The 16,304-nt window shown below is 44.4% G+C and overlaps 1 protein-coding gene across 8 annotated transcripts in view; it reads left to right on the top strand.

Moving 5' to 3' along the window:
• Positions 1-16,304, top strand: part of TOX2 (TOX high mobility group box family member 2) — a gene marked incomplete at its 5' end in the record, with an annotated part of 124,434 nt that overhangs the window by 107,019 nt on the left and 1,111 nt on the right. For 6 of the 8 annotated variants that reach the window (XM_081033813.1, XM_081033810.1, XM_081033812.1 and 3 more), the window contains 5 exons: positions 9,425-9,664; positions 11,370-11,597; positions 12,045-12,125; positions 12,915-13,310; positions 14,011-14,138. In XM_081033813.1, coding sequence (XP_080889939.1) covers positions 9,425-9,664; positions 11,370-11,597; positions 12,045-12,125; positions 12,915-13,310; positions 14,011-14,138 — 1,073 coding nt within the window. Of the gene's footprint in view, positions 1-9,424; positions 9,665-11,369; positions 11,598-12,044; positions 12,126-12,914; positions 13,311-14,010; positions 14,141-16,304 lie in introns of all 8 variants that reach the window. The other 2 variants (XM_081033816.1, XM_081033815.1) reach the window with 1 other exon arrangement.

The following is a 16,304-nucleotide window of genomic DNA, read 5'->3' as shown; positions in this document are numbered from 1 at the left end:
TGTGTGTCTGCGCAGAAGCAGATGCTCCGGTACCCCCCGTGGTGAGCCCTGGGAAAGACTCAGGAAGAGGTGTGGCCAGAGGAGGGAGGAGAGAGAGAGGTCAGGGAAGGCTTCTCTGAGGAGGTGACATTTCAGGTAAGTCTCAAAGGACGATACCATGGAGGAAAGAATCAGAGAGCCACAGAGGGGAAAGGCTCCATTCTAAAGAGAAGTCCACATGTACCCCTGTATCAGTCAAGCAATGGTTGAGGTCTGCTGCAGAGTGGAGCATTGGGTTGTGGCGCGTCATAGCCTCCTGAGGGAGGCAGTTCCCATTTGGCCCATGACAATTCTATGGAGAAGAGACAGGTGCCAGCACTCGCAGCACGTGGGCAGGGCTGCAGCAGCACACAGAGTAAAGGCATCTGGCTCAGGCACCTGTAGCGCCTACCTCAGTGGCATTCTCAAATAGCAGACCTCAAATTGGGGGGCATATTTTTCACGTTGGGGAGATTAGGACAAAACTTTTTACTGCCCTAAAAAATCTAGGATGCTTCGTGGCTGTACCCATGTCTTGTTGAGTTGTATCTATTCATAACCAGCCATAGATGGATCTTTATGTAGGAGTCTGCCTCCCTAATTAACTGTGAGACCCTGAAGGGCAGTTGTTGCGGGGGCTTTCTCATTCCCAGAGCTTAGTGTTATGTCCATCACAAAACAGACATTCGTGAAAGGTCTGACAATCATTTATAGAATATTTGTAACAACGGCAAGAGTGAAGTGGTCCAGAGTTCTGCCCACCCTCCATGGAGACCCTGGACACAGCTGAGCCGAATTTGGCATCATTCCCAGATCACGTCTGATTCTGTTGTTCTAACTTTAATGTTATTCAGTGGGTCTGAAAGCAGTTGCTTTTGCTGTGTGCAAGGTGCTAATCTAGGTATTAGGAATATGAAGAAAAGTCACTGGACAAATGTACAAAATTTGTAGTTCTAAAGAAGGTCCGTTCTGAAGATCCCAATCCAAGAAATGGGGAAAATAATTTATGAACTTCAATTATATAGTGTATCTAGGTGATGAGAAAACTTTGAAATCAGGAAATATTGCTTTTAGGTGAAATATATGATTATTGGATTTAAAAACGCAGTGAAAACCATTTTGCAGAAAATCAAATAAGGAGATCAAATAAGATCAACTCAAGATTTTCTCCCAAAATCCAAGGAAGAAGTTAAAGAGCTCAAAATTATGACTGAAAAAAGAAAAGACCCTGATGATTCAATATGTGTTTTTAATAGGAAAGTCTTTTTTAAAAGGCCAGTGGAAAAGAGGCACTAATCCAAAAAACAACAGTAGAAAATATCACTTATCTGAAGAAAGTGGAAAGTGTGCAGCTCAAAAGAGCTTACCAAGCATCAGGCAAAATTAAATAAATACAGTCTACACACAAAAATAGCATCATGCAAATTTTTCCTATTTCAAAGAAGCTTTGGGTTAAAAAATTACTTAGAGAGGCAGTTATATTTGATCAAAAAATGAATTAAAATAGATCAAGTATGGGAAACGTGGTATAAAAAACAGTGGTGTGAGCAATGAAAATAGCAAAACCTAGAGTTAATATCTAAGTATTATTGTTATCATGGTATGAAACTTAATGCCACTGTCAAAATAATGATTGAAATAAGTTATTTAATGAAAAAACAAAATTAATAATCTGAAACATAAACCACTGATGGAGGGAAATTTTTTAAAGTTTAATTTTTTCTTCTTACAAGAGGAGGCAGAGATATAGTGCACTGGCATAAAAATCACTAGATAAATCTTGATCAACAAAGGAAGTTTAGGGGAAAAAGTCAAGGAAGCAAAAAAAATGTATAAGCTGAGATAACCATGCACTAATAATTCTGTCTTTGTAGTAAATATGAATGGGTTAATTTTCCAGATTTCTAAACAAGATTCTTTATACATACTTTGATAACTATTTTATTTACTTATCCTCGCTTACTTATTCTTCTATCACTTTATTCTGTACTTTCTGTTTTTTGTTTGTTTTGATTATTTATAGTATTTTTGGAGGGTAAAGGAAAATCAAAAAGATGCAGGGAAGATTGATTCCTATCTGGCTGATAATCTCTTCTTTTTTTTTCAATTAAAGTTTATTGGGATGACAATTGTTAGCAAAGTTACATAGATTTCAGGTGTACAATTCTGTATTACATCGTCTATAAATCCCATTGTGTGTTCACCACCCAGAGTCAGTTCTCCTTCCATCACCATATATTTGATCCCTTTTACCCTCATCTGCCACCCTCCTCCCCCTTACCCTCTGGTAACCACTAAACTATTGTCTGTGTCTATGAGTTTTGTTTCTTCATTTGTTTTTCTTGTTCTTTTGTTGTTTTCAGTTTTATATACCACATATCAGTGAAATCATATGGTTCTCGACTTTGTTTGACTTAATTTTGCTTAGCATAATAATCACAGATTGTTGATCCCATGGGGAACGACTATGTCCTATCTTAAGTCTTACGTCTGATTCAAAGAAGGAAATAGCCAACCAATGGTACATCTCCTCCTATCCCTACCAATACTGACCCATTCTATTGCCATAACCAACACACATTCAATCACATTCTCAAGAAAAGAGGCAAATGGGGAGTTTCACCTACCAGGAGTAACTTCCCTCCCTCCCTTCCTTTTTTCATCCTTTAACAAATATTTCTAAAATACCAACATACTGTGTTCCAGGCACTAGCAAAGTCCCTGGGGTTACAGTCGTGAACAAGATAGCCTTCTACTCATGGAGTTTCCAGAGGGGAAGAGAGACAATAAACAGATAAGTGAACAAAATAAGCATAGCTTGAAATTATGAAGGAAACAATATGATGGTAGAAAGTAATGGTAGTCGGTTAGGTTTCTTAGACAAAGTGGCAGGGACAGCTTCTTGAGGAAATGACATTCAAGTTAAGAACTGAAAGATGAGATCAACCTCGGAGAAGAATGCTCCCAGCTGAGGGAACTACAGGCACAGATAAGCCTGAAAGCAGGGATAACGTTCCTGTGTCTGAAGATCTGAATGAAGAAAGTCGAGTCACAGTGCAGTAAGCAAAGGGGGCAGTGTCCAAGAAGAGTTAGAAGATTAGAGTAGGATCCAACAACATAGGGCCTAGAAAACCATGGTAAGCGGACTGCATTTTATTCTAGGAGGATGAGGAAGCAAATGAAGAATTGTAAGGAGGGGAGTGGGTAGCATGGTCTGATTTACATATTTTAGAGATGCCTCTGGAGATTGTATGGGAAATAGATTGGTGTGTGTGGCTGAGGGAGATGCCAATAAAATAAGAAAAAAGATGACAATGGCTTGGGTGTGTGAGAGATTTAGGATTCATCGTGAGGTAGAGCCAACAGTGGTGTGTCTGGGGCCGCAGGGAGGGAGGGATTAGGAAGTTAGTGTTTAATGGGTACAGAGTTTCAGTTTTGTGAGATGAAAAGAGCTCTGGAGATAGATGGTGGTGGTGGTAGCATAGCAATGTAAATATACTCAATGCCACTGAACTGTACACTTAAAAATGGTGAAGATGATAAAATTTATATTATGTACATTTTACCACAATTTAAAAAAATTTAATGATAAAAAATAAGTTGCACTAATATCATTTTTCTACAGCTTACAAAGTTATCAAATACCCTCATTAAAGACAAAAGCAAACATTTCTCTAGAAACAGATAACCCCAGAATCCTCTAGCCAATACCCAGCATTCCATTGAAAGGATAGTCCTTTGCCCAAAATCTTTAAAATTTCCCTGCAGTTATATGTCTGCTTGTGCACATGGTGAACTTCTGCCTAGTACCGTAAATATCTTGGAGTAGAATTGTTAGGTTTATAAGATGAGCAAATCTTCAACAAACTGAGGATTGTCAGATTGCTTCCTAAGGTGTTTATCTAACTAGATTATACTCCCAACAGCAATATAAACAGAAACCCAAATGGCCAGGCAACCTATGCAAAGGTGTTCGACCTCTCTAATAGTCAGGACAGTGCAAATTAGAACAACTTTGAAAGCATCATACACCAGAATTGCAAAAATTCAAGTCTGCCATTATGACGTGTTGGCAATATATTCAATTACTGAGTCAGGAATATCTGGTTGAACAATTCTAAAGCAGGCAGCTAAGAAGGAAGAAAAAAAAAACCACAAACAAACAAGTCCTAAACACAGAGCCTCAAGGCCAATTTGCCCTTAAGGAAATAATGTCAGATTCTTGCTGAAAATTCACGGAAGGAAGAGTGTGTACAAGGTCAGACAATTAAGTTCCGTGAACTGATCCTAGAAAAAGGGCTACATACCCATTGCTGAATATCACTACGGTCACCTTCGAAGTGCTCCCCTTGGGAAGCTATACACCTACGCCAGTGCCTAGCCCACCCTTCAAAGCAATTTTGGAACTCTTTTTCTGGAATGGCTATCAGAGCTGTCATTGTATGACCCTTGATGTCTGAATGTCATCAACATGTCTTCCTCTCAATATTTCCTTTCTCTTTGGGTAAAGAAAGAAGTCACTGGGGGCCAGATCAGGTGTGTAGGGAGGGTGTTCAAATACAGTTATTTGTTTACTGGCTAAAAACTCCCTCACAGACAGTGCTGTGTGAGCTGGTGCACTGTCGTGATGCAAGAGCCATGAATTGTTGGGGAAAAGTTTAGGTCGTCTAACTTTTTCACGCAGCCTTTTCAGCACTTCCAAATAGTCAACTTGGTTAACTGTCCAGTTGGTACAAATTCATAATGAATAATCCCTCTGATATCAGAAAAGGTTAGCAACAGCAGTGCAACAAGTTCACGAACTTAATTGTCATAGCTCGTCCATGTTGGAAAGAGGGATATTTAGAGAACCGATTTTAAAACCTACTCTTTTTTCTTTCTTATGAGTTTAAAAAAATTTTTTTCCAGCTTTATTGAGAGATGACAGACACATAACACATGTAAGTTTAACATGGACAATGTGGTGATTTGCTACATGCAGTGGTTACCACCGTAGTAGGTTAGTTAACACGTCCTTCGCCTCACATAATTGCCTTTGTGTGTGTGTGGTGATCACTTTTAAGATTCACTCTCTTAACAACTTTCAAGTACATAATACAGTATTGTTAATTATAGTCACCATGCTGTTCATTATTAGAATCCTAGAACTTATCCATCATAGAGCTGGAAGTTGGTACCCTTTGACCACTTTTACCCATTTCGCCGCTGCCCTGTCCTGCAACCACCACTCCTCTCTCTATTTCTTTGACTTCAGTTTTTTACATCCCACTTACGAGTGAGAATATACAGTATTTGTCTTCCTCTGTCTGATTTATTTCACTAAGCGTAATGTCCTCAGGGTCCACCCATATTGTCACAAAATGCAAGATTTTCTTCTTTTTCATGGCTGACTAACATAGTATATACACACCCCCTTTTCTTTATTCACTCGTCTGTTTAGGGCCACTGCGCTTGTTTCCATGCCTTGACTATGATAAATAATGCTGCAATGAACGTCGGGGTGCAGATGTCTCTTTGAGGTAGTGGTTTCATTTCTTTTGGATAAATACCCAGAAGTGGGATTGCTGGGTCATATGGTAGTTCTATTTTCAATTTTTTGAGGAAACTCCGGGGTGTTTTCTATATTGGCTGTACCACTATACATTCCCTCTTTTTTCACACCTTTGCCAACACGTTAGCTCTTGTCTTCTGGACCATAGCCATTCTAACAGGTGTGACTCTCATATTTCATAATTTTGAGTTGCATTTCCCTGAGGATCAGTGACGTTGGGCTGTTTCTCCTGTACATGCTGGCCGTTGGCACGTCTTCAAAATATCTCTTCAAGTCCTCCGCCCATTTTTTAATTGAATTGTTTTTAAAAACCTACTCTTTAAAACGGTTCCCTTTAGGTCTATGTCTCAGGTTTCTTCATGATTTATAGAATAGTAAAATATATAGTTCACAATATATTAAGAACTCAGAACCAAAATCCACCTATATGCTGTTTACAAGATGCTCACTTAAAGTGACGCAGGACAAAAAGAAAACAGTGGGAAAATAAAGAGCATCATGATCAGACAGATAAAGTTGGATTTAAGACAGCCACATTAACTGAGGCAAAGATGCTTTTTTTACATAAACAAGGAGAAGCCATAATGAAAATATAGCATTCTGGGACATGTATGGGGATGAATAATGTCACATCAATATTTATCTGAGGAATCTGATTGGAACACAATAGCAGTGGGAGGTTTTAACTCATTTTTCTCACGATTTCATAGCTAAAGCAGTCGAAACAGTTTATTGAATAGACACATAGAGAAATATGTATGTTACAGAGTAAACAGCATTTCAGATGTACATGAAAGTTTTACAAAAAGAATTATATCCTAAGCCATAATGAAAACCTTACTACCAAAGAGATAGAATTCTAGGAGTCATGTCCTCTGATCACAATAACAAAAGGATACATTAAATAAAGACCCTTTTCCAAATAACTTTAGGGTGAAAAAAGAAAATCAAATCTTCAGTGTGGAATATTTTTTCAATATTTATATCATGCAGCTAAAATCCTCCTCAGGGGAAATAAATCATAGTTATTGAGCAGCATTTCTCAACCTCAGCACTGTTGACATTTTGGGGTACATAATTCTTTTGGGGGATGTCCTGTGCATTGGAGGGTATTTAGCAGTATGTCTGGCCTCTACCCACTAGATGCCAGTAGGACGCCCCCTCACACACACACACACCAGTGGTGAAAACCAAAAACGTCTTCAGATGTTGTCAAATGTCTCCTACATGGCAAAATTGTCCTTGTTCGAACCCCTGCCCTAGATCTTTCTGGGATTAAAAAAGAAACTGTAAAAATAAATCATTTAATTTGAAAAGCTAGATAAAAGAAATACACTGTACCTGAGGTCAAATTTAATAGAGAGGAAAGAAGAATTCAGTTAATTAGTGATTAATTAATTAATGATTAGAAAAGTTATCAAACTGATTTTTTTAAATATAAGAAGTGATTCTTTGGATAGACAGTTCAAAATATATAAACCTTTGAGAAAGAAAAAATTTAAAAACATGCATTCACAATATTACAATTGTGAATAGGGATTTAAGTACAAAAAGCATAGAGTAGGTTAGAAATATGATAATATTACCCCAGTTATTATAGTCCCATATTATCCTACAGTTATAAGCTTTTAGTGTTAAAATCTGAAGTAGACCATTTTCTAACTATATATATAATTTACCAGAACGAACTCAAGAGAATATGGAAACTAAAATAGGCCTATTAACCATGGAAAATATTGTGAAAATCAACCTTTCAAAAAGCACTGGGCCTCAGATAGTTTTATATCTAAACTCTTTCATTTCTCTAAGGAATATTTTTATGTTATTTGTACTGTTCCAGGACATAAAGAAAAAAGGAAACATCTCGGTTCTTTTTCTAAAGCTGACCATAACACAAACACCACCACCACCATTTGACAAATATAACCTTAAAAAACGGAAACATAAAAAGAAAGTTTCTTGAAACTGAAAACATGCCAGATGAAAAGATGAATTCAAACAATACACACACGTGCACACACACACACACACACACACACACACACAAAGACAAGCATAGCAATGTTAGTATCAGATTCCACTGAATTCAAGGCAAAAATGAGACAAAAATTGAGACACTTTATAATAATATTAAAGTTCACTCCATAATGAAGAAATAATTGCCAGTTTTCTTTCTACAATAAAAACCAACATCAAATTCCCAAGACAAAAACTTTAAGCAATAAAGGGAGATTTTGATGAAAGCAACCTATTTTGTAGGTAACCTAGACAGTCTGTGTCAGATTAAAGAGCCAGAAAGTAAGAAAGGAATCAAAACAATATAGTCACCACTGATTAAATAGATAAATGTCATACACATATATTAATCTTCAAACACAGCTTACCCTTTGTTTTTAAATGCTGTGGAATATATACAAAATATAAACATATTTGGGTTCCAAAGGAAACCGTAATAAATTGTCAAAAGTGCACCTACAGACCATATTCTTCTATCACTTTTGTTACTAGAAATTAGTAGCAAAAGGAAAAGAAACAAACCAAATGAACCTCCTAGAAACTTCAGACTCTTCTTAAACAACACTTGGATAAAAAAAGAAATTAAAAGTGAAATTTAAAAATGTAGACATAAAAAAGAATAACAAAAATCTTACATGGTGAAGTCTATGAAAAATGTTAGCATCATGCTCAAAGGAGAATTCATAGCATTAAACATACACTAAAAATTGAGAATGAAAATAATGAATTAAAAATGCAACTCAAAAATGTGGGGGGCAGCAATAATAAATCTTTAAAATCTGAGGAAGAGGTTAATAAAGATCAAACGAGATATTAAAGAAATAGAAAACAGAGGAGAAGAAGTGATCAAATTTGAGCTTTGATTCTTTTGAAGAGAAAAAAAATCCCACATAATAAAATAGAAAACCCATGAGCTTGCCTAAAGAAGAAAAAGTGAGAGGAAAACAGATACTTGACAAGAGTAACTAGAAAAAAAAAAAAGAGTAACTAGAAAGGGGAAATAACCACAGATGCAGAGGAAATAAAAATAATTATGAGTATGCAGATTGGTATGACTCACTGGACAGATTTGTGTCTGTGTGTATATATAATGTCTAGGTGAAAAGTACACACGAGTATGACAAATGCCTGTATGTAAAAATCAGCAGCTTTCTTATGTTCCAAAAATACCCAGCTAGAAAACATCATAGACAATAGTTAACAAGAAAATTACTGACCTATAGGAAGAAAAATGCAAAACTTTCTTAAGGGATTTATTTATTCTATGTATTTAACAAACCCTTAGACAATATAGGGCTCACTATGTGCCAAGCACATGTCATCCTTAACAACCCTAGAGGGTAGGTTTAATTATAGCTCACATGTTTCAGATGAAGAAACTGAGGCACAGAGAGGTTAAGTAACTTGGCCAAAGTCACCCAGCTTATAAGTGGCTGATTCGAAACACAGCTGGCTTCCAGCGTCTGTGCTCTTTGCTATGATGCTACGTAGTGTGTAAATGCAGAGAAACATCGTGTTGCAGGAAAGAAGACCGTATCATAACGCTCACAGCTGGAATGAGCTCTCTAGCAAGGGCTGAAAAGCTAACCATCTGTCCAGGGTGAATGGCAAACTGTCAAGGAGCCATGGGCCCCCCGCAGGTGCGCCGAACAAATCACACAGGCTTCAGAATAGCCTGGACGCTCACCTGTCAGGGATCCATGAGGAAACCACAGCTCAGGGTGGAGCCGGCCGCCCTCCACTTCTCATCCTCCTCTGAGTCTCGTATATAAATGTGATGCTGGTTATATGAAGGCAAGGCAGGTCCTTTTTAACTCAAAACGCCCTGTCCTCTTTTAGATCCAGGAGATGGTCCACTCAGAGGTTGCTGCCTATGACTCGGGCCGGCCAGGGCCCCTTCTGGGCCGCCCGGCAATGCTGACCAGCCACATGAGCGCCCTCAGCCAGTCCCAGCTCATTTCTCAGATGGGTATCCGGAGTGGCGTCACCCACAGCTCCCCGTCGCCCCCAGGGAGCAAGTCAGCGACCCCATCACCCTCCAGCTCAACTCAGGAGGAGGAGTCCGAAGCCCATTTCAAGGTACGTAGGGTGGAGGTGCAGAGCCTTAAAATGTCCTCCCCTCAGCACAAGGATGAGCCCTGCATGGAAATGAGCATCACCTACCTCTAGAAAAGACTAGATGTGCTTGCCGAGAATCTCCCAACAAGCTAGTGTGACTGGGATAAATGGAGAGCAAATCACTAAAACATTTTGTTTCCCCAAAATGAGACCTAGCCGGACAATCAGCTCTAAGGCGTCTTTTGGAGCAAAAATTAATATAAGACCCGGTCTTATTTTATTATAATATAAGACCCAGTCTTGTTTTTCGGGGAAATTTTCGGGGAAACAGGGTGACTACAGTTATACTCCCTCTTTGCTGGGGGTAAAAGGGAGAAAGACATTTCTGGTGAAATCTTATTTCTGAATGTCCAGTGCTTCATTTCAGTGGTATTGATGGTATTGGCATGGTCTCTGGGGTCACTCTTGTGATCAGTATGGTCTTTTAGGGGAAAATACTCTGACAAAAATGTGTGGTCCAGTAGAGGGCGCCTCTGGGCAGCACTGATGGGGCAGCACGAATGACCCCACCCCCACTTTGGAGCTCTTCAAGCACATGTCAGGATGAGAGCTCCCCAGCTGCCCAGGCTCCAGGCCTTTCTCGGCACTGACTCCAAATCTCCCTCCCTGTTGGACGGCATCTTATTTTACTGGGACGGCAAACGGAGGGCTTAGAGGGGCCAGGGAGGGATGTGCTTGCCGAGAATCTCCCAACAAGCTAGTGGCAGAATCAAGACTTGATCCCAAACCTCCTGCCTCTCTTTCTTCTTCATAAGGCCTCCTACCCCTTTCCACATGGTGGCCTCACAGAGGCCTGGCCGCCATCTAGCAGAGACCCTGACCTCCCAGCTGGGGTGGGTGCCTCTGGAGCCTGGCCCAGCTCCATCCTCACAGTAACTTGGTCTGTCCCATAGGCCCGGCAGGAGGTTTTTCTTTCCTTTTTTATTTGGCAAACACTTCCCATGGGCCTGTGTTCTAAGCACATAGTCAGCATGAATGGCATCTAATTTCATCACGGCCTCCTGAGGTCGGTGCCATTATTGTCTCAGATTGGCCGATAGGGAAACTGAGGCACAGAGAGGTTAAGTAACTTTGTTTTGATTCATCATTATTGATTAGGACAGTTTATACTCTGTAAAGGTTAATGTAGGGGAAAGGTGATAGAGACGTAAACGATTTTTGTCTGATTACAAGGCAAATTGATTTTTCCCTGTAGAGATGCAAATGACTTCTGTCCAATAGAAAAGATTAAATTAAGCCCCCAAAGTGATCATTTTATTGCTCTCTAGGACATTGACCAGTTTCTCTTTCTCTTGTATTTCTTTGAATCGACTTTATCAGCATGCCAATTGTCATTAATGAGTTAAACAAAAAACCCAGGGCTCCTATCTAGGGAGGGTGTGTGTGTGTGTGTGTGTGTGCGTGTGTGTTTGTCTGTCTGTCTGTGTCTGCCTGTCCATTGCTTCCTCCACCTAGGGAGTGGTTAGCCCCACAGTTTGGCCCACGCTGCCCATGTTTGAGCCTAGGACGGTGGCCAGCCCCAGTCACTGCCCGTGTGTGAATAGGGCCTGCCAAACATGGGCTAGGCCTGCTGAGGAAAGACCAGCTCTGCCTAAGGCTGGGGTAGGACCCCTTTGGCAGGAGGTCCTGGGCTTCTCAAATTTTCTGACTCCTCTCACCTGGGCAGATGTCAGGAGAGAAGAGACCCTCAACTGACCCAGGAAAAAAGGCCAAGAACCCAAAGAAGAAGAAGAAGAAGGACCCCAACGAGCCGCAGAAGCCAGTGTCAGCCTATGCGCTCTTCTTCAGAGACACTCAGGCCACCATCAAGGGACAGAACCCCAGCGCCACCTTCGGGGATGTGTCCAAAATCGTGGCCTCCATGTGGGACAGCTTGGGAGAGGAACAGAAGCAGGTGAGTCTCCATCCCTTCCTGGGCCATCATCCCCGAGGCTTTGAGGTCCTGGAGCCAATGACAGATTTGGAAGGTCTGGCCCAGCCTCTGGAAATGGAGACTGTTGAAGAGGTCTTTACCGGGCTTAGTTTGCCCATCTGTAAGCTGGGGAGTTAGGTCCCTTCCAATTCTGCCGCGTTCACTAGAAACTTAACTGTCCTGGACCTCTGTTTCCTCATCTGTTAGATGAGGGCATCTCCGTGTATCTGTCACTCCAACTCTCAGAGTCTGGGGTCCAGACTAGAGATTTTCTCTCCCACTTACTATATGCCTATGGCCCCTACCAAGGGCCTCCAGGGGGAACAAGGAGCAGAACTAGGTCACAGGCACATGCCAGCTCCCAGATGTGTGACCTCGGGCTGAGCACGTACCCTCTCCCCAATGCTGCCCCTGTCTTGTGTCTTTCAGGCCTACAAGAGGAAGACCGAAGCAGCAAAGAAGGAATATCTGAAGGCTCTGGCAGCCTACAGGGCTAGTCTTGTCTCCAAGGTAATACCTGGAATCCTAGGCACAGCCTGACGAGAGTGGGGCCACTTGACGGGTGGAGCAGGAACAGAGGCCCATGGGAGTGGTCAACACCGTAGGTCTTGGAAAGGATGGATACGACCACTGTGGTACTTCTCTAGTGCATCTATTGTGTGCCAGACTCATGCTGGCCACTTTGTAGGCATCACATTTCATCCATTTCTTCCAACAAGAACACCACGACTCCGAGGTTCAGCAACTTGCCTGTAATTATCCAGCACGCTAGCTGGCTGTGCTAGGATCAAACCCAGTTTGCCACTCCTCAAACTTGTCCACACTATCTGCCTCTTCCATCAACACCAGCACCACAGGAGGCTCAGCGTGGTGCTGACGTGTGGCCCAAGGGGGGGTCAGGGTGTTGTCCGGAAGCTATGACAGAGGACATGGCATCTGGGTTGGGCAAGGGCCAAGCAAAGACGGGGCTCCCAATCAAGGGAATATTAGCACCTGCAAAGGCACAGAGGCTGGGGAGGAGCTTCAATGGAGGAAGACGCCTCTGGATGACGCTGGCTCACTGGCCAGGCCGAGCAGCATGGGTTCCCCTATGAGCAGGGCACCCCATGGATTAAAGCAGGGGGTGGTCGGATGGTCAGAGCCACGAGCAGTAAGCACCCTGAATTCTGTCTTTCTGGTTAGTCCACAGCTCTCCCCCAAGGGGCCAGAGAGCCAGCCTGGGGCCATGTCAGTGGGTTGCACGGCCCAAGTTCTGGCTTCTCTTGTCTTCTCCAGTGACCGGTGTCTGTCTCCTTCCAGAGCTCCCCAGACCAGGGTGAGACCAAGAGCACCCAGGCCAACCCGCCAGCCAAAATGCTCCCGCCCAAGCAGCCCATGTATGCCATGCCAGGCCTGGCCTCTTTCCTGACGCCGTCGGACCTGCAGGCCTTCCGCAGCGGTGCCTCCCCCGCCAGCCTGGCCCGGACGCTGGGCTCCAAGTCGCTGCTACCAGGCCTCAGCGCGTCCCCCCCGCCGCCACCCTCCTTCCCACTCAGCCCCCCGCTGCACCAGCAACTGCCACTGCCCCCCCACGCCCAGGGCGCCCTCCTCAGTCCTCCCGTCAGCATGTCTCCAGCCACCCAGCCTCCTGTCCTGCCCACTCCCATGGCACTCCAGGTGCAGCTGGCTATGAGCCCCTCACCTCCAGGGCCACAGGTAAGCAGGGATGCATGGGAAGGAGCCCTTCTGGGACCCCTTGCGGAGAGGGGCAGCAGCTGGGGATTTCATATACCTGCCACTCACGAGCTGTGTTACTGCAGCCTAGGCACTGTCTCTCTCCGAGCCTCAGTTACCACATCAGTACAATGGGTCTGGTACACTTTATCTGAGATGTGCTGGCTGCAGCCACCAATTCACAAGTTACCAGATAGATTTTTCAGATTCTTAGGCTATTCCAGGCCCTCCTTGTGTCATCCTCTGTGCACTTCTGCTCTCTAGCCTGAGGGGCTGAGGCCACTGCCACTTCTACCAGGTCATCCCTAGGCCCTGGCTGTCCCCGAAGCCTTGGAGGCCTGACCCCACTAGTTGTTCTGCAGACACCATTCCAAGGTCATTCACACAACTCCATTTTGCAGATTGGGAAACTGAGTCCCCCAAAAGGAAAGGCACTGAAAGCAAAGTCCTTTATCCGCTGACGTAACTAGTACAAGGGCTGAATTTTTCAAAACCAAAGGCGCTCTACTGGGGAATAAGGAAGCATTCCAGGCAGAGGCGGGATGGAGACTTTGTACAAGCCAGAGGAAGTGTCTCTGTGAGCACCTCGGCCGCACACAGTTCCCGTGCCCCTGTTGCTGCCTGAGGCGTGCACCCCGTTCTCCCTCCTATGCTCACCCGCCTCCTCCTTCCCCCTTGGCAGGATTTCCCTCACATCTCCGACTTCCCCAGCGGCTCCGGGTCCCGCTCACCTGGGCCATCCAACCCCACGAACAGCGGAGACTGGGACAGCAGCTACCCCAGTGCGGAGTGTGGTATCAGCACTTGCAGGTCGGTCCTCACCTCCGTCACGTTGGTGCTGCCTTAGAGTGGGGACCAGGGATGGGAAAGAGGCGGGAAGGATATGGACCGGGGAAGGGCCCTGCGAGTCGCTGTCAGCCCTGCAGGAGTGCCTCAGGGACACAGGGTACCTGTGGTCTTCAGAAGAAGACACAGAGCAAAGCAGGGCCCCAGAAGGACTCCGCTGGTCTGGTGCCAAGGCCCGCTTGGGATACTGAGGCGTGTCTTCGGTCTTGCTCTGTCTTCCATTCTGGTGTTTTCACAAGTGCTTTCATGTGTGCTTCACAGATAGGGCCTCTGTCTTTGGTCACATTCCCTAGAAGCAGAGCCTGAGGTAGCAGGATGTGAGTGTCCTTGATGATGTGTTGAGGCGAGCTTGCAGAAAGGAGAGGGGAAGGAGGGCAACAAGACAGGGCAGGGGAAGGAGCTGAGCGAGGCTTTGGTCTCAGCTGGAGACCAGCATTAGCCTGTGATCCCACCAGGAGCTCTGGGCAGGGATGACACCACAGACCTTGAGGTTAGGGCTGTCTGCAACCATGGCTGTGGCTCTCCACACCCCAGGGAATGTAGCCCCCTGGGCAAGGCAGGTCCCATTCTGCCAAGGGCGGCTCTGGAGCAGAGGGCAGCTGGGAGCATGGGAAAGCGTGGGGCGCCAGCAGTGTTCAGGCAGCCGAGGAGAAGGGGGCCAGCTGGCAAACCCAAGGGCTCACACACCTAGTGGCACCCAACCAGCCCTGCAGCCCAACGTTCCCCTTCGCAGGCAGACTCCACGGCCACCTGGCTCCTCCCTGGTTCTCCTATGAGCCTCAACCTCTGCACCTCCTCTCCTGTCCTGCCCCCTTAGCTTTTCAGACTGGCGCTCAATGCCCCTCCTCTAGGAAGTCTTCCTGGATTGGCATGGCACCTCCTCGTTTCAGCCAGCGGAAGAAAGCAGAGGGTACAATTGTTTCTTCACCCACAAGCCTCAGCTCCCATTTCCCTGACAAGAACTAATGCCACGGCCACACCTGTGAAGTAATGGTGCTGAGCTGCTGTCCCAGCAACAACTCCATATCATGGAAAGTGGGGCACTAATGTCTGGTGGACAGGTGGCCATCTCTGCCACCGGGCGCCACTGGCCCCTATCCCTAGCTGTCAGCCTCTCAGCTCTTCATCTTGCCACGTCCACCAGTGAGCAAGCAAACATAGCATGTGCCCCCACTTCTCACGGGCCTAGGCAGGTTCCCTGGGTGGGAGACTCAGCTCAGCAAGGATTCCCTCTCCCACACTCAGGGCAGGTACAGACCCCCCGCCCCCCGCAGCCCTTCCACCCTCACCACAGAGTCCCTTCCCCAAAGTCAGGGTATTGGGGGTGGGACCTTTAACTGACCATCACAGATTGTCAGAGCTTCCCCCCAACAGGGAGGTCCGACTGCAGCAGTGCCCTATTTCGTGTATGTATTTCAATTGAGGTAACACTGTCATCCAAGATTATGTTACTTTCAGGTGTTCAATATAATGATTCAATATTTATATGTATTGTGAGATGATCTCTACAATAAGTCTGGTCACCATGCATCACCACATGTAGTAATAAGTTTTCTTTTCTTGGGAACTTTCAAGATTTATTCTCTTAGCAATTTTCAAATATACAATAGAGTATTTTATTAACTGTAGTCAAAATGCTGTACATTACATCCCCAGGACTTAGTTATTTCATAACTGGACGTTTGTACCGTTGGACCCCTTCACCCATTTTTCCCATTCCCAACCCCCACCTCTGGCAACCACCAATCTGTTCTCTGTAGTTATGAGTTCGGGTTTTTGGGGTTTTGTTTTTTGGTTTTGTTGTTTTAGATTCCACATATAAGTGAGATCGTACGACACTTGTCTTTCTCTGACTTATTTCACTTAGCATAATGCCCTCAAGTGTTATCTATATTGTTACAAATGAGTACCCTATTTAAAAAACAGAAACAGCACCTGTCCTCCTTTAATTCTGTTTGAAATTTACACTATGACTTTAAAAATGACCTAAGATCGATGATGGCATTGGAAGGACAGAGTACTTCCACCTTCCCCACCCCACCCCCAAATCTGAGAAGGGGCGGGGAAATCCTCTGCTGGGATTCCAGGACGGTGTTCGGTTCTGCCTGGTGGGCAGTCAGGGGACGACCA

The sequence above is a fragment of the Rhinolophus hipposideros genome (assembly GCF_964194185.1).
Source record: "Rhinolophus hipposideros genome assembly, chromosome: 22".
NCBI classification, from domain to species: Eukaryota; Metazoa; Chordata; class Mammalia; order Chiroptera; family Rhinolophidae; genus Rhinolophus; species Rhinolophus hipposideros.
Note: the sequence above shows the minus strand (reverse complement) of the source record. Positions and strands in the feature narration are given on the sequence as shown.